This window comes from Nerophis lumbriciformis, linkage group LG18, assembly GCF_033978685.3.
Source record: "Nerophis lumbriciformis linkage group LG18, RoL_Nlum_v2.1, whole genome shotgun sequence".
Classification (NCBI taxonomy): Eukaryota; Metazoa; Chordata; class Actinopteri; order Syngnathiformes; family Syngnathidae; genus Nerophis; species Nerophis lumbriciformis.
This window is the reverse complement of record NC_084565.2, coordinates 23,364,985-23,386,699: the sequence shown is the minus strand read 5'-3', so window position 1 is coordinate 23,386,699 and position 21,715 is coordinate 23,364,985. Positions and strand designations below refer to the sequence as shown.

The window sequence follows — 21,715 nt, the reverse complement described above, 5'->3', positions numbered from 1 at the left end:
TGTTGTGTTACGGTGCGGATGTTCTCCCGAAATGTGTTTGTCATTCTTGTTTGGTGTGGGTTCACAGTGTGGCGCATATTTGTAACAGTGTTAAAGTTGTTTATACGGACACCCTCAGTGTGACCTGTATGGCTGTTGACCAAGAATGCCTTGCATTCACTTGTGTGTGTGAAAAGCCGTCGATATTATGTGACTGGGCCGGCACGCAAAGGCAGTGTCTTTAAGGTTTATTGGCGCTTTGTACTTCTCCCTATGTCCGTGTACACAGCGGCGTTTTAAAAAGTCATAGATTTTACTGTTTGAAACCGATAATTTTGAAACCGATACCGATCATTTCCGATATTACATTTGAAAGCATTTATCGGCCGATAATAACGGCAGTCCGATATTATCGGACATCGCTAACAAAGACAATAAAAGAGCTGATGCAACCTTTTCTAGATACAGCTACAAAATTAAGACAAAACAAAAAAACACAAAAAAGCGCATTAAATGATACATCTTGCGCATATACAATTACACCTTGATAAACAAACAACAAACAAATCAATATAAAACCACCATTACAACACCGACATGGCCTCTGCCATGCTTCACGTCTGCCGGGGTAGGGGACAGCACGGCCAGAGACAGGAACAGATCAAACAAAGCAACCAAGAGGGCCAACGCCGTCCTAGGCTGCCCACTAGCTCTTGGCCAATGTTCAGTCCGCGCGGATGCGCGGGAATCCGTCCAGGGAGACAGAAGCGTCTGACACATGCCCATCTAGCCAGGTCTCCGCAAAGACTTAGACTTAGACAAACTTTAATGATCCACAAGGGAAATTGTTCCACACAGTAGCTCAGTTACAAAGGATGGAAAGGATAATGCACACAAGGGCACAAAAAGAGGGCAAAAACAAAAGGTATGAAATAGACTAAAAATGTACCATAGTATCAATATAAAATGTAACATATATGTAATATGTCATATTTTATATTGCTAGATTTATACAAGCTTGTCCATCACGAAGCTCAATTCTAGCACTTTTCCTCCGCATCTCCTCCGGTCTCTCCATGCGAACTCTGTGACAGACAGCCAGCAGCTCGTCTCTGGTGCAAACAGGGCCATGGCTACCCAAGGTATATTCAAAAGTTCACAAAAATGCCCCGAAAAGCAACGCAAAAGTCATGAAAGTGCCACCTCTTGTCGTGATCTAAAAGGCAAAAAACATTCAAAACAAGAGGGAAACATCAAGAACACAAAAGGAGGACACACACGAGCACAGAGCTCCTGCAATCAGCAGCCACTACAGCGGCGCCGTCTTGAAACTCTCAAAGTCTGTTTGTGAGTAAGTTACCCAGCAGGCACAAGACATTGATACAAAATTGATTATATATACATATATTTCTTAAACTGACTTCCAAACAAAGTTGCAAAATAGTCGTATTTGAAAATTGAGACAACGATGATGTCAGTGACATGTAGTCAGGGGAGGCAGGTGAGGCGAGGCCTCACGTGCTATGGAAAGAAAAAAAAATTAAAAAGAAAAAAAATAATCAAATTGTTATATGTATCCAGTGATTATACTATAAAGTTATTTTCCATTTAACTTCACCAGTTTTAGATTATTTTTTATTCAAAATCGCTGAGTTGGCACGTCACTGAGTTGAGCCTCACCATGGATTGCGCAATGACTCGACTAACTGCTGGCCTGCTGTGCAGTGAGACCGTATTGCTATATGAACTATATTATACATTTCCATAGTTTAGTTAGCTGAGGTATATAATGTACAGTGTATTTTGTCAACAACTGTATGTGTGTAACGTATTTCTTGTGCTGAGCAATCATAAAACTGCTGCGAAGACGCACTGTGTGAGGCTCGCAGTAATCCCGCCTCCTGGTGGTAGAGGGCGGTAGTGATCCCAGGGAGCATTTCTGCGACTACTTGGCTGCAGAAGAAGTGACAACAAGCAGCAACAGTTAGCAGCGATCGTTTATTTTTTCCTCTCGCCTGGACTATTAACATGGAGGATTACATATCTAAAATAAAACAGTTTTCTAAACTGGACTTTCAATCGAAGCAGGAGGTAATACTTAAAGGAAGATCTCCATCGAGACAGAGAGACTTTTAAAACTGAAGAAAGACAAGGACGACTTCTATAAACAAGTTATCCATGCTTTTGTTCAGAAGGAGCAGCGCATGGACTTCATTTATAAGTAGAGGTAAGACCATAATAACGTTTTTTTTTATTAAATGTGCTTTTTTTTGTGCTACAGTTTGTATGTGTAAAGTTAAAGTTAAGTTAAAGTACCAATGATTGTCACACACACACTATGTGTGGTGAAATTTGTCCTCTGCATTTGACCCATCCCCTTGATCACCCCCTGGGAGGTGAGGGGAGCAGTGGGCAGCAGCGGCGCCGCGCCCGGGAATCATTTTTGGTGATTTAACCCCCAATTCCAACCCTTGATGCTGAGTGCCAAGCAGGGAAGAATGCTGGTATGAGCTTTTAAACATAACCCGTTAACTGCTGCCAATCAAATGGTGAATAAGATACTCTTTAGGGTTCATATGTTTGTAAATCTGACTGTGATGAAGTCAGTGCCTCACCAGCCATCAACCTCACCGCACGTCACTGGTTGATGTCTAACGTAGGATCCATGTTGTGGGTTGGAAAATTACCAAATTTCAATGACCAAGTTTCAATGACCAAATTTCAATGACCAAATTTCAATGGTCAAATCTACGTCTCAACCTGACATTGAATACTTACTGAGACTTAACTTAGTTCCTCCTGTTCCTATTGGAACATTGGGCGACGAGTCCCCTCCATTTTCTCCGGTCTCTGGCGGCTCTTCTTTCTCCGTGCCAGCTGACACCCATCTCCTTTAGGTCTTCCTTGGCTGTCTGTCTTCAAGTCTCTCTCTTCCTTATTCCACCTTTTGGCATCCAGTCCATTACCACACTTGCCGGTCTCTCTGTCGGCAGTCGGAATACGTGCCCCATCATTCTCCTTCTCCTTTCGGAGACAATTTCAGACAGTGCTGCTACACCTGCCTACATGTGGTCTCTCCGGGAGATCTTCAGGATGGATCTGAGGCATCGTCGGTTGAAGACATCTAGCTGGTTGGTGATACTGGCTGTCTTCATCCACGTCTCACAGGCGTAGGTTGCTGTTGGTATTACCACTGACATGTAGAGGTGTAGCTTGATGGCCGTTGTGATGGCTTTGGACGACCAGATGTTTCGGAGCCATTGGAATACTCCTGCAGCTTTGCCAATTCTGTTATTTACGTCTTTTCCCACGTCTACTGTACTTGAGATATTACTTCCAAGATAGGTGAAGTCGTCAACATACTCTATGTCATGTTTGTCTATAGTGAGGGGTAGAAAGTGTTGTAATTGTCCAACGGCCATGGCCTTGGTCTTTTCTTGGCTTATCCGTAGTCCGACTTTTTCTCCGTGCTCATGGAGATTGTTGGTCATCCCTTGGAGTGCACGCTGAGTATGGTTAACCAGAGCCAGGTCATCCGCAAAGTCTAGGTTGGTTAATCTGCCCCCTCTCCACTTGATGCCAAAGTTTGCCCTGTTGACGGACCTCTTCATCCCAAAGTCAATGACATTGAATAAACGTTGTCAAAAAGCATGTTGTTTCAACATTGTATTCGTGTTGTAGAATATTGGTTGGTAAATTACCAACATTCACTGGTCAGCTCAACGTCAGAACCCAACATTGATTAAATGTTGTCAAAAAGCAAGTTTTTTCAACGTTGTGTTTGAGTTGCTCAACGTCAGGACCTAATTCAGCAAGTTCTCAACGTTGTTTAAAGGGGAACATTATCACCAGACCTATGTGAGCGTCAATATATACCATGATGTTGCAGAAAAAAGACCATATATTTTTTTAACCGATTTCTGAACTCTAAATGGGTGAATTTTGGCGAATTAAACGCCTTTCTAATATTCGCTCTCGGAGCGATGACGTCACAACGTGACGTCACATCGGGAAGCAATCCGCCATTTTCTCAAACACAGAGTCAAATCAGCTCTGTTATTTTCCGTTTTTTCGACTGTTTTCCGTACCTTGGAGACATCATGCCTCGTCGGTGTGTTGTCGGAGGGTGTAACAACACGAACAGGGACGGATTCAAGTTGCACCAGTGGCCCAAAGATGCGAAAGTGGCAAGAAATTGGACGTTTGTTCCGCACACTTTACCGACGAAAGCTATGCTACGACAGAGATGGCAAGAATGTGTGGATATCCTGCGACACTCAAAGCAGATGTATTTCCAACGATAAAGTCAAAGAAATCTGCCGCCAGACCCCCATTGAATCTGCCGGAGTGTGTGAGCAATTCAGGGACAAAGGACCTCGGTAGCACGGCAAGCAATGGCGGCAGTTTGTTCCCGCAGACGAGCGAGCTAAACCCCCCTGGATGTCTTGGCTCACACCGTTCCGAAGATGATCAAGAGAAGAATATCGACCCTAGCTTCCCTGGCCTGCTGACATGAGGGTATGTCTACAGAATATATTAATTGATGAAAATTGGGCTGTCTGCACTCTCAAAGTGCATGTTGTTGCCAAATGTATTTCATATGCTGTAAACCTAGTTCATAGTTGTTAGATTCCTTTAATGCCAAACAAACACATACCAATCGTTGGTTAGAAGGCGATCGCCGAATTCGTCCTCGCTTTCTCCCGTGTCGCTGGCTGTCGTGTCGTTTTTGTCGGTTTCGCTTGCATACAGTTCGAACCGATATGGCTCAATAGCTTCAGTTTCTTCTTCAATTTCGTTTTCGCTACCTGCCTCCACACTACAACCATCCGTTTCAATACATTCGTAATCTGTTAAATCGCTTAAGCCGCTGAAATCCAAGTCTGAATCCGAGCTAATGTCGCTATAGCTTGCTGTTCTTTCCGCCATGTTTGTTTGTGTTGGCTTCACTATGTGACGTCCCAGGAAAATGGACGGGTGTATATAACGATGGTTAAAATCAGGCACTTTGAAGCTTTTTATAGGGATATTGCGTGATGGGTAAAATTTTGAAAAAAACTTCGAAAAATATAATAAGCCACTGGGAACTGATTTTTAATGGTTTTAACCCTTCTGAAATTGTGATAATGTTCCCCTTTAATGTCTTGTGCCTGCTAGGTACTTAGTTAATTAGCATTTTAGTTCAGAAGCGGATTTTGATCAAACTATCAGGAAATGTCAAAAATGGGATAAGAAACAAGTTTAGATTTTGGGGTTGATCCGGATCACTGTCAGTGCTTTATTGTGTGTCTTTTCGCTGTTATGGGCGGATTTTGATTAAACTTTCAGGATATGTCAGAAATGGGATAAGAAAAATTTGATTAGATTGAGAATTGGGGATTATTTATTATTGAGAGATAAGGCCTGGCGGATTATGCACTATCTTTTTGCTTTTCTAGCACATTCAATTTGATGATTAGAGTTTGCAATGGTTGTTAACTAAAATAACTGTATACATCTTTTAATTATAACTAGAAGAGACAATTCCTGAAGGAATTGTGTGTGAATGCTCCAATGCTGAAGTTGAACTGACATGCTGACAGAATGTAGTATGAATGTAAGAATAGTTTGAATGTTGGAATGGTTTGAATGTTGAAGAGTTTGAATTTCCAGGAAAACCGGAATTTGGTTTGGAACTTGGGAAAATGTTAGTTTGATGAGTGGAATGTGTTGATGTTGGAATGGTTTGAATAGGTTAAAAAATGTGCGAATTGTGGAAGTTTAAAAAATCGACAATTCATTTTGAATGCGGAAAATGTCCCTGAAAACTGGAAGTCTTTGGAAATCATATTTAAATTATTGAAAGAGAGCACACAATTCCTGTATAGGCTGAATATTTTGGAGTTGGAACGCTTTGAATCGGATGAAAAATGTGGGAGTTGCGGAACTTTGAAAAATGTCCCATTGATTTCAATGGGAATTTCATGGACATTTGGGAATTTTGGGGAAAATGTTAAAAGACTTGAATGTTCTGAATGAGTTGAAAGGGTTGGTGTTGGAATTTTTCAAATCGGTCGAGAAATGTTGAAGTAGTAACATTTTTAATTGAGAAATGGTATTAAGGAATTACAGGAATTTCGGGACAACCGGGAATTTTTCCAGGTCAAAAAACAACTTTGTTTTTTTGTCCTGATTAAGAGGAATGACTTGACGGTGGAACGGTTGAAGTGAGTTGAAAAATGTGAAAGGAGTCGTCGCCACAAAAAGGGGTTTGAAAAAAAGGGAATTCTGGGAATTCCTGGAAATTTTTGGAACTTGGAAAAAATTATAGTTCTAATGTGCAGGATGAGTGGAATATATGTTCAAGGTGGAATGGTTTAAATCGGTTGAAAAATTTGCAAACGGTGGAAGTTTGAAAAATGGCCAATTCATTTTGAATGGGAAAAATGTCCAGGAAAACCTGGAATTCTGGGAATTTGTGGAATTTGTCAAAGGAAAGGCCTGCGTTTCTCGAATAGGCTGAACAGTTTGAAGTTGGAACGGTAGAGGTAGAGCGCGGCAAAATCTGGAGAGGAAGAAGAATAAATAGATTAATTTTGGTGTAGAAAACCATATGTGTGAAAGTTTGGCGCATTCACACAATTATAATACCATGAATATTTTCTGCATGGCTGCCCTTATACTGGCCATATCTAAATTAGTTCATTTAAATCAAAGGAATGGGTACATCCAGATTTAAACAAGAAACGTTTGAAAGGCTTCATTGCATACATTACCAACAAATTAGGATTTGATTTTAGTAAGTCACACAATTATATTTATTTTCACCTAACATATGGAAGCCACTTGCTCTACGTCACAACCTCACACCACTTGAGGCGAGACCATTAACACTAAAAATAGGGGTGTCTCGTATTATTCTTGTATTTATTTAGCCACAAAAAGTGTTTGAGAGCATTTTAGAGTTTATGTCTGTCATATAATTATAAATTAGGAATAATAAATAAAAAATGAAAAACGACCGTACATTAAAAATATAAACAATTATTTCACAGTTACTCCCCTTTCACTATGGTTTCGTTCATCCCGGAAGTGTTCGTGTTTACAGCACGGTAGCATAGCAGTCTATTTTGACAAGCCATGCGAGGTAGTTTGTTTCTTGCTTTTAATAAGCATAATATTTGACAACTTTTGTTATTCGCTTAAAATGAAATTATATTAAAGCGCTTTATGGTTCTTTGGGAGCGGTTAGGCTGCGGTGAAACGTAGCAATGGCAACGCAGCCAGGAAACTAAAACGCTGGCTAACCCCCATTAGGCAGCCAACTGACAGGTAAATGCCATGCTGGTCACAACTCAAGTGTTTTTTATATCTAAGTCCGTGGACTAGCACGCTGTGCCCACAGGCGTGGGGTGAGAGGGAGCCATGGGCGCCGAGAGCAGCACTGTGCGAAGCTGCACGCCGGAGGAGCCGCTCCTGAGTCTGCCCTTTGGACTCACCATGTTCTCTGCGGTACTGCAGGACGGACGAGCCGCTTCCGTGTTTGTTCACGAGCGTGGCAATGAAGATAAGGTCAACAAAGCGGCTAAGGTATGTTTGCATGAGGTGTCACGGTGCATTTTTACACACTCTCCAGCTGTTGACATCAACCCTGTACTGTCCATCTATCCATCCATCCATCTTCTTCCGCTTATCCGAGGTCGGGTCGCGGGGGCAGCAGCCTAAGCAGGGAAGCCCAGACTTACCTCTCCCCAGCGACTTCGTCCAGCTCCTCCCGAGGCGTTCCCAGGTCAAGCCGGGAGACATAGTCTTCCCAGTGGCCCCCTATTGGTCGGACGCGCTTTAAACACCTCCTTAGGGAGGCGTTCGGGTGGCATCCTGACCAGATGTCATACTTGCCAACCCTCCCGATTTTCCCGGGAGACTCCCGAATTTCAGTGCCCCTCCTGAAAATCTCCCGGGGCAACCATTCTCCCGATTTCCACCCGGACAACAATTTTGGGGGCGTGCCTTAAAGCATGGGTGTCAAACTCTGGCCCGCCTTGTAATTTCACTTGGCCCTTGAGGCGATATCAAATTAACACTGGAGCTGGCCCGCCGATTATATACAGCGGCGGTGCCGCGGTAACACCTCATTCACCGCTAATTCTCATACTTGCCAACCTTTCCGGGAGACTCCCAATTTCACTGCCCCTCCCAATAATAGTCACGTCTGCTTTTCATCCAGTCCGAGTGCTGGCCCAGTCACATGATATGTGCAGCTTCTGCAGACACACACACAAGTGAATGCAATGCATACTTAATCAGCAGCGATACAGGTTACACTGAGGGTGCCCGTATAAACAACTTTTACACTGTTAGTAATATACGCCACACTGTGAACCCACACCAAACAAGAATGACAAACACATTTCGGAAGAACATCCGCACCGTAACACAACATAAACACAACAGAACAAATACCCAGAATCCCATGCAGCACTAACTCTTCCGGGACGCTACAAGGTGTGTGTGTGTGGGGGGGGGGGGTTTTATACGGGCACCCTCAGTGTAACCTGTATCGCTGTTGATTTAGTATGCATTGCATTCACATGTTTGTGCATACAGACGCCGCACATATTTTGTGATCGGGCCGGCACGTTGTTGGAATGGATGAAAAGCGGATGTGACGTCAGCTCGTAGAGGACGTTAAAGGCAGTGCCTTTTAGGCACATCCCCAAGACTGTGGTCCCGGCGGACCACGAGATATAAGGACTGATGAACACCTTCGTTCAATAATGAAGGTTGCCTCAGCTCAAAGCCTGAGCCCCGACATTAATGAACTAGCATCCAAGAAAAGATGCCAGGTATCTGGCTTTGGCACATCAGATTAGATCAGTGTGTTGCAAACTGAGCAGTTCAAAGTCCTGAATGGTTGGTTTATTCATTGTGATTTTATTTTCAAATGTATTAGCCTTTGGAAAAAGTTAATGTTGATATTTACCTCAGAAGGCTGCAAATAGAAAAGAGGCATTCAATTTTTATTTAAATTGTATTTGATGTGCCATTGATATTTTTTTATTATTATTATTATTATTTGAAACTCGATTTTGCATGTCACTATAAAGTTATATAAGCCCTGCTTGTTCAATATTCAATGCAAAACTTGTTTGGGTCCTTATTAAAAGGTTAATTTGTTCAACTTTGGCCCGCGGCTTTGTTCAGTTTTAAATTTTGACCCACTCTGTATTTGAGTTTGACACCCCTGCCTTAAAGGCACTGCCTTTAGCGTCCTCTCTCACCTGAAAAGGAGACTATTATATATGTCTCCGTTAGTGATGGGTTGATGAGGCGTCATGAAGCGTTTCGACACATTGCAAAACTGTATTGATACTGTGTCACTAAATACTGACATCTGCTGGACATTAAAAATCCCTACAGGCAACCTGTGTACCGACTCAACTGACACTGATTTTAAGACCTACCGGTAGTATATACAATAATATAAACCAAGTCATTGTATTTCATTTAGGATGATTTCATATCTTCATTTAAATAAAAATATATTTTTATCTTTTTTAGATACAGTCAATAAATAATGTGAACATGTATCATAACATGGAAATCTAAGAGAACGTGTTGTGAATGAGGATGCTTGTGGACTGGGAATTTTTTTTAATATTTTTGTTTACACATTTTTATTTAAAAAAAAACAGTTTTTCCAACGTATTAAATTTTAGACGATTTCTCTTCTTAGTTATTATTTCTCTGGCTGTAGAAAAGACCCGCTCACAGGGCACAGAGGAGGCGTCAGTGCGACACAGTTCGCGTATCGGTCACGTGACCGAAACAGCTCATGATCGGTCACGTGACTTTCTAAAAGCGGTACGCGCACCGACACAGGGTTTTGTTCTATGAGCTCGACGCATGCGCCGATGCATCGGTGTTGCCGGACCCATCTCTAGTCTCCGTTATCCATAGGTTTATCTATAACCCATAAAGTAGGCAGGCACGGAGCTATTTCTCAGCGTGTGTTTATTCCAGCCGGCACGTTAATACACTGACACACAACATCCGGATTCCCATCATGCATTGCTTCAAAACTACGGCAAGTAGTAATGTCCAAAAACATAACAGAGACGAAGCAGAAGAACGAAGAAGAGACATGGCGACGACGAGTAAGATGAAGAAGTACGCTTGCAAGTTCCAAAATGATTGGAAAAATTAATTTCAGTTCATCCAGGACAGCTTGAAGGGGAAGGGGTATGCTGCCTGCAAATTTTGTAGATCAGACTTCTCCATTGAACACGGTGGCCAAACGGATTTACTCATTCATGAATGGATTATTTATTTATATGTGTATATATATATATATATATATATAAAAGAAATACTTGAAAATATATACACCGCCCGCTATCCAACAAAGCCAACAATAACTACTTTGGGATAAATGAGGATGCAGAATGTTACATTTTTAAGCCTGAATATACACAGGGTTGAGCTACAAGTTTTAGAAGCTGAGTGATAAGCAGATCCCGCAAGTACCACTCTTGCTAAGTGCTAAACTAGAAATACCAACTACGAACATAGTAAAACACTCACTTATTGTAGAAGGTGTGCTCTTACTGGGATGTCGACTGATGGGATGTTCATATCTTCCTGTTTTCATGAAGAAATAATAATAATAATGCTCACAAAGGTTAAAAAAAAAGTAGGCGCAAACGAGCGTCCGTTAGTGTTTTTCTAGCCATCTCTGGGTATATGTTATACGTCAAAGTTAACCAACTTCTCGATTTATGTTCACAACCTTCTACAATACAAGTGAGAGGCATGATTTAAAATCTAGAATCAACTTTTGCCAACTCAGAGGTGATGCAGAAGTTCACTGGATCAGTATGTTAAATCAATCATCAATCAATCAAAGTTAACCTTTATAGTCCTTAATCACAAATGCCTCAAAGGGCTGCACAAGCCACAACGACATCCTCGGCTCAAATTTCACATCAGGGTAACAAAAAATTTAACTGATTGATAGATTGAAACTTGTATTAGTATAATGCACAGTACACTACATATTCCGTACAATTGACCACTAAATGGTAACACCCGAATACGTTTTTCAACTTGTTTTAAGTCGGGGTCCACGTTAATCAATTCATGGTAATGAGAACAACGAGAAAGCTTGTAAGGGACCGCAGAGGTGGTAACCGGAGGGAACCCACACAGTCACGGGGAGAACATGCAAACTCCAATTCAATTCGTTCCGTTGCAATTAGAAATAATTTTGGGTGCCAATTGGAAAACCTGGGTTCTCATGTAAAGAGAGTTGCGTGTGGTTCCTACTAAAAAAAATTCAGACGTAATATAGTGTTCGCACGCACAAATCCAAGCACGATACTTTGTTACATTCCAAAAAACTTGAAATTCCTAGCACGCCCAGAACACGCCCCCTTGTACCTAACTAAGTCATATTGAAAAAAGCCATGTGCATGAGCTCAGCAGGGTCTAACCAATCACAAGTCAGTAAGATGTGCTTCTTTTTCGTGTATGGAGCAAACTGCAGAGCGATTGTCAGCTTGACAACTGAGAACTGAACGCAAGCTGGAATAAAAAAGAAATGGTCGTGTTAGGAAGAAGGTGAAGAAGAAGTTAGATGTCTGTGGACAAAACATGGAGAAATTAGTGCTTCATGATTAGTGCTACACGTTTGAAATGATAGTCGCTACAATGAGTCATAAAACATTAAAAGAGGTGGGTGACTGATTAAGATATTTTTTTACTTGTATCGAAATGTGTTCATACAGCCTGCTCACATGAGCTAGATTAAAGTTTAATGTGGAAATGCCACAAGGCATTCACACATACTTGTTCATATGTCCTCTGATGAGCACATCAATCAGTCTGAGGAGTAAAGGTTTGCTTTTTAATCTTAACTGTTACCCAGCATCACCTCTGTGTGTAGCTGAAGTATCCACAGCCTGTAGAAATGTGCTATGAAATTGCCGGGAGGCTGCGCACATTTCTGTCAGTCTTGATATATCTAAACTTTGCAGTGAAAAAGGGTATATAGCAGGTTTTTGTGCGTATGCAAGCTTGTTACCTGAGGGCCCTGGTATATAGAAGGGGCTGATGTACGGTCCTTGCTCAATTCATTGAGGACTTTCACCATGGCAGGAGCTCCTGATGAAGACAACATCAGATTTAGCATGCTATTATATGCTTCTGTCACTGCCCTACAGCAAGAAGAGGAGCAGCTACTCAACCAGCCAGACCAGTTAGAAAGAAGGGCCAGAGTGTAGTGTGGCAGTTGGGAGCGCATATAAGCGTATATAATTGTGACGTCATCGTATGAAGTCGCCAGGTATGTTATCTACCTGGAACGATCGGTTGGAATTATTTTCTTTTTTTTTTTTCTAGTTGATCCCGATAAACATGATTAGGCACCGTGTAGGGTTGTGCGATAAAGTTTAGACAATATGAATGATGTAAGTTTGGCCAACGATAGAGCTTTTAATACCGGTACTATTGTTATATCGCGATCATGTATTTTGATGAAACTTTCTAGCTGTGTCCTACACATTTGACAGCGACAAACAAAAAAAACACACTGTCCTCAATGCTCTATAGCAGGGGTGTCAAACTCGTTTTCAATGAGGGCCACGTCGCAGTTATGGCTGCCCTCAGAGGGCCGCGTTTAACAATGAGTAATATATGAATACATGTGTGTGTGTGTATATATATATATATATATATATATATATATATATATATATATATATACATATATATATATATAATACATTAACAATATTTTTTTTTACATAAGCTGCAAAACAAATATTTAAATTTGACTTTAAAAATTTAAATAAACTGAATGGAAAAACAATACCACTGTTTTTAGCGGTAAAATTCAAGCAACAGAGCTGCCAGTTTGTTTTGCTTTTTACCGTAAAATCATGTTGTTTTAATGTTTTTCTTGTTTGTTTTTTTATATTTTAGTCTTACTGTATATGGAAAAAAAACAGTACCAAGGTTGATTTTACGGTAAAAAAAAACCTCAGAATTTAACCGTAAAATCTATTGTCAATTTTACAGTGTACAATTTGATTAACAATTGGTTTTGAAATTATAAGTCAAGCAGATATTTAAGTACAGTATTTATCTTTTTTATATTTTTGGAATACATGATAATATAATATTTACATTTTGAAAATATAGAATTTTAAAAGATGTGCAATTGCATGCAGTGCATGATTTTTTATGTCAAAAGGGAAAGAACAAATATATTTAGTAAGAAAAGATTAAGCATTTTATTTACAAATATGATTTCCTAAATTGGCCCTAGTGTGTGAATGTGAGTGTGAATGTTGTCTGTCTATCTGTGTTGGTCCTGCGATGAGGTGGCGACTTGTCCAGGGTGTACCCCGCCTTCCGCCCAATTGTAGCTGAGATAGGCTCCAGCACCCCCCGAGACCCCAAAGGGAATAAGCGGTAGAAAATGGATGGATGGATGGATTTCCAGGCTTTCACGGACCACATAAAATAATATGGCGGGCCAGATTTGGCCCCCGGGCCTTGATTTTGACACCTGTGCTCTATAGCGTCCTTGTTAGCAGCTAATGCCCCTCTTAGGGCTAAACACTTACGTATTTTTCGGAGTATAAGTCGCACCGGAGTATAAGTCGCACCTGCCGAAAATGCATAATAAAGAAGGAAAAAAACATATATAAGTCGCACTGGAGCTCGGCCAAACTATGAAAAAAACTGCGACTTATAGTCCGAAAAATACGGTAATTGGATTTTGGTTTCGATTTATTTAGATTCTGAAAATATGGTGATCAAAAAAAAAAAAGTGCATGCAAATTCCTGAGCTTGTGACGGTGAAACAGATGAGGAGCAAATGAGTGAAAAAGGAGCATGTCTGCTAGAAGTTTGGGATGTCACCGTAGTTGCTACTTATTTGGCATAACGCTAGTATGCCTAATTAATAATCTCTAAACTCAACAAAAAAAGGAAGACATATGATTTCCGCAGTTACGTGACCCCGGACGGAGTCACATAATTCACGGAATATCACGGAAATTAACAATAATTTAAGTGAAAGGCTGTCAATGTGAGGAAAAGGGACATTTGTTAGGAAAAATAATGTGTCCGATAGTGTTCATTGATCCCCGACACACTCAATCGCCATGCCCTGAACTATGGCGGTAAAAAATAAAATAAAATAAGATGAATAAATAAAAAACATTTTCTGGAATAAAAAAGAAAGTAAAACAATATTAAAACAATTACATAAAAAATAGTAATTAATGAAAATGTTAGTGGACCAGCAGCACACACAATCATGTGTGCTTCACGGACTGTATCCCTTGCAGACTGTATTGTTCTATATTGTAGGAACCAGAATATAAATAACAGAAAGAAACAACCCTTTTGTGTGAATGAGTGTAAATGGGGGAGGGAGGTTTTTTGGGTTAGTGTACTAATTGTAAGTGTATGTTGTGTTTTTTATGTTGATTTAATAAAAAAAAAATTTAAAAAACTATGGCGGTAAGTTTGTGCCTTAATGTTGAGGTCGCAAAGGAAGATTTTGAGGACAGAAAGATATGTTTTGCAAGTGCAAAATTAAACTCAAGTGACAAAAAAAAAAGTTTGAGCGAATATAAATGTATTTTGTGCACAATAAAAGTGTTTACCATATTTTCGGAGTATAAGTCGCACCGGAGTATAAGTCGCACCTGCCGAAAATGCATAATAAAAAAAGAAAAAATCATATATAAGTCGCACTGGAGCCCGGCCAAACTATGAAAAAAACTGCGACTTATAGTCCGAAAAATACGGTACTTGTTTGCTGTTGTCCATGTTCCATCCATCCATCCATCTTCTTCCGCTTATCCGAGGTCGGGTCGCGGGGGCAGCAGCTTAAGCAGGGAAGCCCAGACTTCCCTCTCCCCAGCCACTTCGTCCAGCTCCTCCCGGGGGATCCCGAGGCGTTCCCAGGCCAGCCGGGAGAGATAGTCTTCCCAGCGTGTCCTGGGTCTTCCCCGTGGCCTCCTACCGGTCGGACGTGCCCGAAACACCTTCCTAGGGAGGCGTTCGGGTGGCATCCTGACCAGATGCCCGAACCACCTCATCTGGCTCCTCTCGATGTGGAGGAGCAGCAGCTTTACTTTGAGCTCCCCCCGAATGACAGAGCTTCTCACCCTATCTCTAAGGGAGAGGCCCGCCACTCGGCGGAGGAAACGCATTTCGGCCGCTGTACCCGTGATCTTGTCCTTTCGGTCATGACCCAAAGCTCATGACCATAGGTGAGGATGGGAACGTAGATCGACCGGTAAATCGAGAGCTTTGCCTTCCGGCTCAGCTCCTTCTTCACCACAACGGATCGATACAGCGTCCGCATTACTGAAGACGCCGCACCGATCCGCCTGTCGATCTCACGATCCACTCTTCCCCCACTCGTGAACAAGACTCCGAGGTACTTGAACTCCTCCACTTGGGGCAAGATCTCCTCCCCAACCCGGAGATGGCACTCCACCCTTTTCCGGGAGAGAACCATGGACTCGGACTTGGAGGTGCTGATTCCCATCCCAGTTGCTTCACACTCGGCTGCGAACCGATCCAGTGAGAGCTGAAGATCTTGGCCGGAGGAAGCCATCAGGACCACATCATCTGCAAATAGCAGTGACCTAATCCTGAAGCCACCAAACCAGATCCCCTCAACGCCCTGACTGCGCATAGAAATTCTGTCCATAAAGGTTATGAACAGAATCGGTGACAAAGGGCAGCCTTGGCGGAGTCCAACCCTCACTGGAAACGTGTCCGACTTACTGCCGGCAATGCTCTGACACTGATTATACAGGGAGCGAACTGCCACAATAAGACAGTCCGTTACCCCATACTCTCTGAGCACTCCCCACAGGACTTCCCGGGGTACACGGTCGAATGCCTTCTCCAAGTCCACAAAGCACATGTAGACTGGTTGGGCAAACTCCCATGCACCCTCAAGGACCCTGCCGAGAGTACAGAGCTGGTCCACAGTTCCACGACCAGGACGAAAACCACACTGTTCCTCCTGAATCCGAGGTTCGACTATCCGGCGTAGCCTCCTCTCCAGTACACCTGAATAGACCTTACCGGGAAGGCTGAGGAGTGTGATCCCACGATAGTTGGAACACACCCTCCGGTTCCCCTTCTTAAAGAGAGGAACCACCACCCCGGTCTGCCAATCCAGAGGTACCGCCCCCGATGTCCACACGATGTTGCAGAGCCTTGTCAACCAAGACAGCCCCACAACATCCAGAGCCTTAAGGAACTCCGGGCGGATCTCATCCACCCCCGGGGCCTTGCATTGTCCATGTTAACACTCAATAATTACTGCTGTCTGCAGTCAGACCGACACGCTCTGTAGCGCCCCCTCTCTTCCGCTCTCTCAACCTTATCCCACGCGTATTCAGCTTTTTTTTTTTTCTTTTTCTTTTTTTTTTTTATACACTCGCTCAGATTCTGCACTGTTATATTTGTGTCAAAAAGGCAACCAATCAGAGAACTGGACAAATGTACTCTCTGAGTGGATGTTTGGTCTCCAATGAGATCGCTTATGTTATCCCAGAAGCATTAGTTTGTGCCTGATGGTGTCAATTGTTGTGTACCAGCCCATGCGGTCGAGGAAGTGTGGGTCCTAGAAAAAGTTGTTCAGTCACAGCAGGAGCGATATGAATTGGGACGGACTAGCCTTTGCAACACTTACTAGTTGCGTCACATGTTCACATCCTCTGGCTTGCGGTCAGGTTCACAAACTTGAGAGTAGCAGCCGTGCGCCTTTTTTTTTTTTTTTTTTTACAGCCTCAAGTCCTTTCTTTACTGGTCAAGCTGAGAATAGCACAGCACACTTTCCCCCTTCACAATAATAGCCCAGTGCGCCACATCGAAAAAAAGTACCCAACAGATACATAATATACTTGAAGCACTTATAGATACATTTACACAGTTTGTTCTGCTTTGACATAAAATATTGGTCAAAATTTTCCAAAGATGTATTGCGCCAATAAATGTGAGGATTTTTGCATTTACTTTAATTAAGAAACATTTTATAAAATGTTATTTGACACAAAAAGCACACACTATATGGTGGTAAAATAAGTGTAAATGGTAAAAAACTGAATTGAAAACAAAATGGAAAAACTTAATTTTATAGTTTTTTTTATATTGCTATTATTTAAATTTATTGTAACTATTATTATCTTAATTGTTACTATTTTTTTTAATCTGTTTTTAACACTATATTTATACCCCCATTATTTACTTCTTACTTTTTAAATTCGATCTCAATTCTGTACACTGCTGCTGGAATTTAAATTTTCCTGAAGGAATCAATAAAGTACTATCTATCTATCTTTAAAGTTTTAGTGGGACAATAAATACTAATGTTTTCAAAAATGAATAATCGTGTAATTAATCGTGATTACAATATCAATCAAAAATAATTGCCGTAGTTTTCGGACTACAAGTCGCAGTTTTTTTCATAGTTTGGCCGGGGGTGCGACTTATACTCTGGAGCGACTTATGTGTGAAATTATGAACACATTACCGTAAAATATCAAATAATATTATTTAGCTCATTCACGTAAGAGACTAGACGTACGTATAAGATTTCATGGGATTTAGTGATTAGGAGTGACAGATTGTTTGGTAAACGTATAGCATGTTCTATATGTTATAGTTATTTGAATGATTCTTACCATAATATGTTACGTTAACATACCAGGCACGTTCTCAGTTGGTTATTTATGCCTCATATAACGTACACTTATTCAGCCTGTTGTTCACTATTCTTTATTTATTTTAAATTGCCTTTCAAATGTCTATTCTTGGTGTTGGGTTTTATCAAATAAATGTCCCCAAAAAATGCGACTTATACTCCAGTGCGACTTATATATGTTTATTCCCTTCTTTATTATGCATTTTCGGCCGGAGCGACTTATACTCCAAAAAATACGGTATAGTGATTATTATTTTTGCCATAATCGTCCAGCCGTAGGGCCTACCCTCAATTGTTGTTGTGTTGATTTAAGGAAGTTATAAAATTCAATTCCCTTTTTTTTTTCAAATTTTTGTTCATCAAAATTGAATTTTCAAAGGAGGTAAAATCTAATTCACCTCAAATTTGACATTGTGTTCAAAATGAGAATAATATTGAAGGAAAAAGTCTGGCCCACAGTGCTTAGTGTCCTGAAAATGTGAATAGTTGAATAGCTCTGATGTTCGGTATTTTATAGGGTATAGCTACTGTTAGAGTGTGTGTTTAGCATTCTTTGCTATACTAATACAATGGCACGCACACCTTCTGCAGCACCTGAAGACCCTACGGCACCCGTGCCTGCTGCGCTTCCTGTCCTGCTCAGTGCAGGACGGCAGCATCCACCTGGTGACTGAGCGTGTAAAACCTCTGGAGCTACTGCTGGACAGCCTCTCCCCTGAAGAAATCTGTGCTGGAATCTACGACCTCTTGCAGGCGCTTGTCTTCCTGCACGAGAGGGTGAGTGATATTACACGCATCCACCCATGCTAGTGAAAGCTGGATTAGCTTTGTTACTGTTGCTGATCTGTCATTCTCATCCTTCAGGGTAAATCGAGCCACAACAATGTGTGCATCTCGTCCGTTTTTGTCAGTGAAGATGGACATTGGAAGCTAGGAGGGATGGAGACGGTCTGCAAGTTCTCTGAAGCAACTCCAGAAGTAAGGCTATAGAAATAAACTTCAACTGATTGATAAATTGATGACATCTAGGCCATTCCCCAGCTGCACGGTTTGGTAGAAACATCTTAAAAACATGTGTCCAGCACTTTAAAGGGGAGCTGCTAGGGGTGTAATGGTACGTGTATTTGTATTGAACCGTTTCGGTACGGGGGTTTCGGTTCGGTTCGGAGGTGTACCGAACAAGTTTCCACACGAACATATTAAGTAGCTTCCTTCGCTTCCTTCTGCCTCTGTCCCTGTCAGTCCTCTACACAGCACCCAGCATTGTCCCACCCACACAACCATCTGATTGGTTAAAAACAGAGTGGTAACAGCCAATCAGCAGTGCGTATTCAGAGCGGTAACAGCCAATCAGCAGTGCGTATTCAGAGCGCATGTAGTCAGTGCTTAGTGTTTAGCAGGTAAGCATCAGGCAGCGGACTCTCCCCAAATTATAATAAACACCTCCCAGTCAACTACTAGTAACATCACTATGAGCCCGTTGACCTTCTAGAAATATAAAAGGCAGTTCAGCTCGCTCGCAGTCCTGGCTTGAGGTGAAGGCTAATTCGCTTTTAGTGTAACGTTAGCTCATTTTGCAGTGTGTACGTGTGTGTTACGGACAGCAAAGCCCTGTCTGTCTGTTATTTCATTTTACCTTTTTCTGTGTTGATTGAGCTGTGTTGAAGCAGCAAAAAAGGACATTATGTTAAATGAAGAGTTTATATCTCTGATAGTTTATATAATAATGTAACTGCATCATTAAGCCTACATGAACTCCATGGTGTTCAGGGATGAATAGTCTCTCCTATTGCTATTGTACCATTTTTTTCAGCTATTACATTAATCATTAGAAATGCAGCAGCCTAGTTTTGAATGGCAAGGTCCCTGCTATCACATGTTGATAAAAATATAAAATTTACATAATAAAAATCAACTACAATGCTGTAATAAATTAAGCATGATGAGTTGACTTGAAACTGTTTAATGTTGCACTTTTTATATGTAGAAGAAAAGTTTTATCACTGTATTTAATCTGAGCAACAACTTGAGGCAGTTTAATGTTGATTAACGTGGGCAGAATTATTATAGTGTTCCCAATGTTAAAAGGATAAAGCCATTGTTTAAAAATTTGGTAAATAAATAACCAAAACATTTATATTTTGTTGTTTTCTTACTGCACCGAAAATGAACCGAACCGTGACCTCTAAACCGAGGTACGTACCGAATTGAAGTTTTTGGGTACCGTTACACCCCTAGGAGCTGCTGTATGATAATGTTCCTCTGTTCTGACTTATACATGTTACACTGTTGAATACTCCTGTTAAACAGTGCCAAAGCATGAAATTATAAGGTTCATGTGTAACCCGCCTAGTTCAGTCAGTGCTCTTTTTGTCGTGCCCGGAACTCGAACCTGGGTCGCCTGCATTAGAGACGGACATACTTACAGTATGTGGCCATTCTGGTATCTGCTGTTGGCCAGCATCTTGCCCCTCTTCTTTCTCGTTTCAGGCCATCCCAACTGCTCTAATGTCTATAGAATAAGTACTTCAGTGTTTATTGGTCCACATTTTACACAAGACTGTTTTGTCAACATGGACCAGTAAGTACCAACAGAGCTCTATGCTTAGCTTTTTCAGTAGGAACACCGGTGCCACTAAATGAAAAAAGTTAGTAGCACAGAAATATTTTTGTAGCACAGAAAAAATTTAGTAGCAATACGAAATGTGTTAAAGGTGCCATATGTAGTAATGTGGCCAGAAATGTGCAATCACGGTCAAAATTCTGTAGTACTCGCCATGACTGAGGTTGCCAGATACGAATCCGAATCCTACTCCAAGGAACTTGAAATGGCAATCGACGAGTCCTACGCGAGAGACCTACGTAGGTTTCTCTTGTTTATGCTTCTTGCAAGATGGTTTACTAAGTAATTATGCCACATTTTACCAATGTCGATTAGCCAATTGTATTTGTCTTGTAGATGGATGGATAGTTACGCAGCAATATTTTAGTCGGGACAGATTGTTGGCATTACTCTGCTAAAATGTCTAGTTTGACCGCACGGACCACCATTGAAATATATTATGTTTAATAATATATTATATATTGCATAGGTCTACTTTGATGGCAAGCCAAGGCCAGCAGTAAAATTACCGCCACATTTCGTTCAGCATAACTCCATGTTGCATCCATCCTGACACACTGCATTCTCTTCCATTTACGCATATCAAAAGAGCATCATACACAAATACAAATAGACAGAGTAGACATTGAAAGGGTAAAAGCAACTAGATTTTTGAGTGTATTAATAGATTATAAAATTAACTGGAAATCTCATAAAAATATGCATATTTTTATGAGATTTCCACCTTATGTTGAAACATAAGGTGGCAAGAAATATTTCAATAATGATTTAATTCTTTTGACCATCACATTTATCACACCTGCTTACTTTGAGAACACATTTTTATCAAAATCCCTTCAAATGCACTCTGGATCTGAGACTGCTTTATCAAGAATAAGCGTGCCACTCAAACTTGGAACCAACTCATTCCCACCTCTCTGCGATTACCAGGATTGTGGTTGCAACAATGAATATTCATTATGATGCAATACAAAAAAATTTAATGGTTTAGTCAGTTTTCTGTGATTTGTCAAAATATATAAATCTTTGTTTGTGCGACTCAAAAGATGTTAGGCTCTTATGACATTTGATGCTTTTTTTCTCAGTTTCTTGCAAGCATTCAGAACGTGAGAGAGGCTGGCTTTGTTCCTCCAGAAGAGCAGGTTAGCGTACTAAGCTCCTAATAAAAATAAATGTGTTGTTGACAAGTTGTAGAATGAAAGATCAATGTCAATGTATTGTTAACAGGTGGACGGCTTTAAAATGCTTCCAGACAAACATGCTCACTCTCGAGACTGTTATTCTTTCGGCTCAATGCTGGAGGCCCTCCTTCCTCTTTTAAATGGTTATGGTGAGTAAATGTGGCGTTAATAAAGACTACGTACGCCTTATCCAAAAAGTTGTTTCTCTGT

The 21,715-nt window shown here is 41.1% G+C and overlaps 1 protein-coding gene across 1 annotated transcript in view; it reads left to right on the top strand.

The window, feature by feature from the left end:
• The first annotated feature begins 7,042 nt into the window (after nucleotides 1–7,042).
• scyl3 (SCY1-like, kinase-like 3) overlaps nucleotides 7,043–21,715 on the top strand; it is a 31,199-nt gene continuing 16,526 nt past the window's right edge. Inside the window, exons 1-6 of the mRNA XM_061977873.1 lie at nucleotides 7,043–7,290; nucleotides 7,364–7,548; nucleotides 18,293–18,478; nucleotides 18,566–18,679; nucleotides 21,410–21,466; nucleotides 21,552–21,654. Coding sequence (XP_061833857.1) covers nucleotides 7,384–7,548; nucleotides 18,293–18,478; nucleotides 18,566–18,679; nucleotides 21,410–21,466; nucleotides 21,552–21,654 — 625 coding nt within the window. The 5' untranslated portion in view covers nucleotides 7,043–7,290; nucleotides 7,364–7,383. The remainder of the gene's footprint in view (nucleotides 7,291–7,363; nucleotides 7,549–18,292; nucleotides 18,479–18,565; nucleotides 18,680–21,409; nucleotides 21,467–21,551; nucleotides 21,655–21,715) is intronic.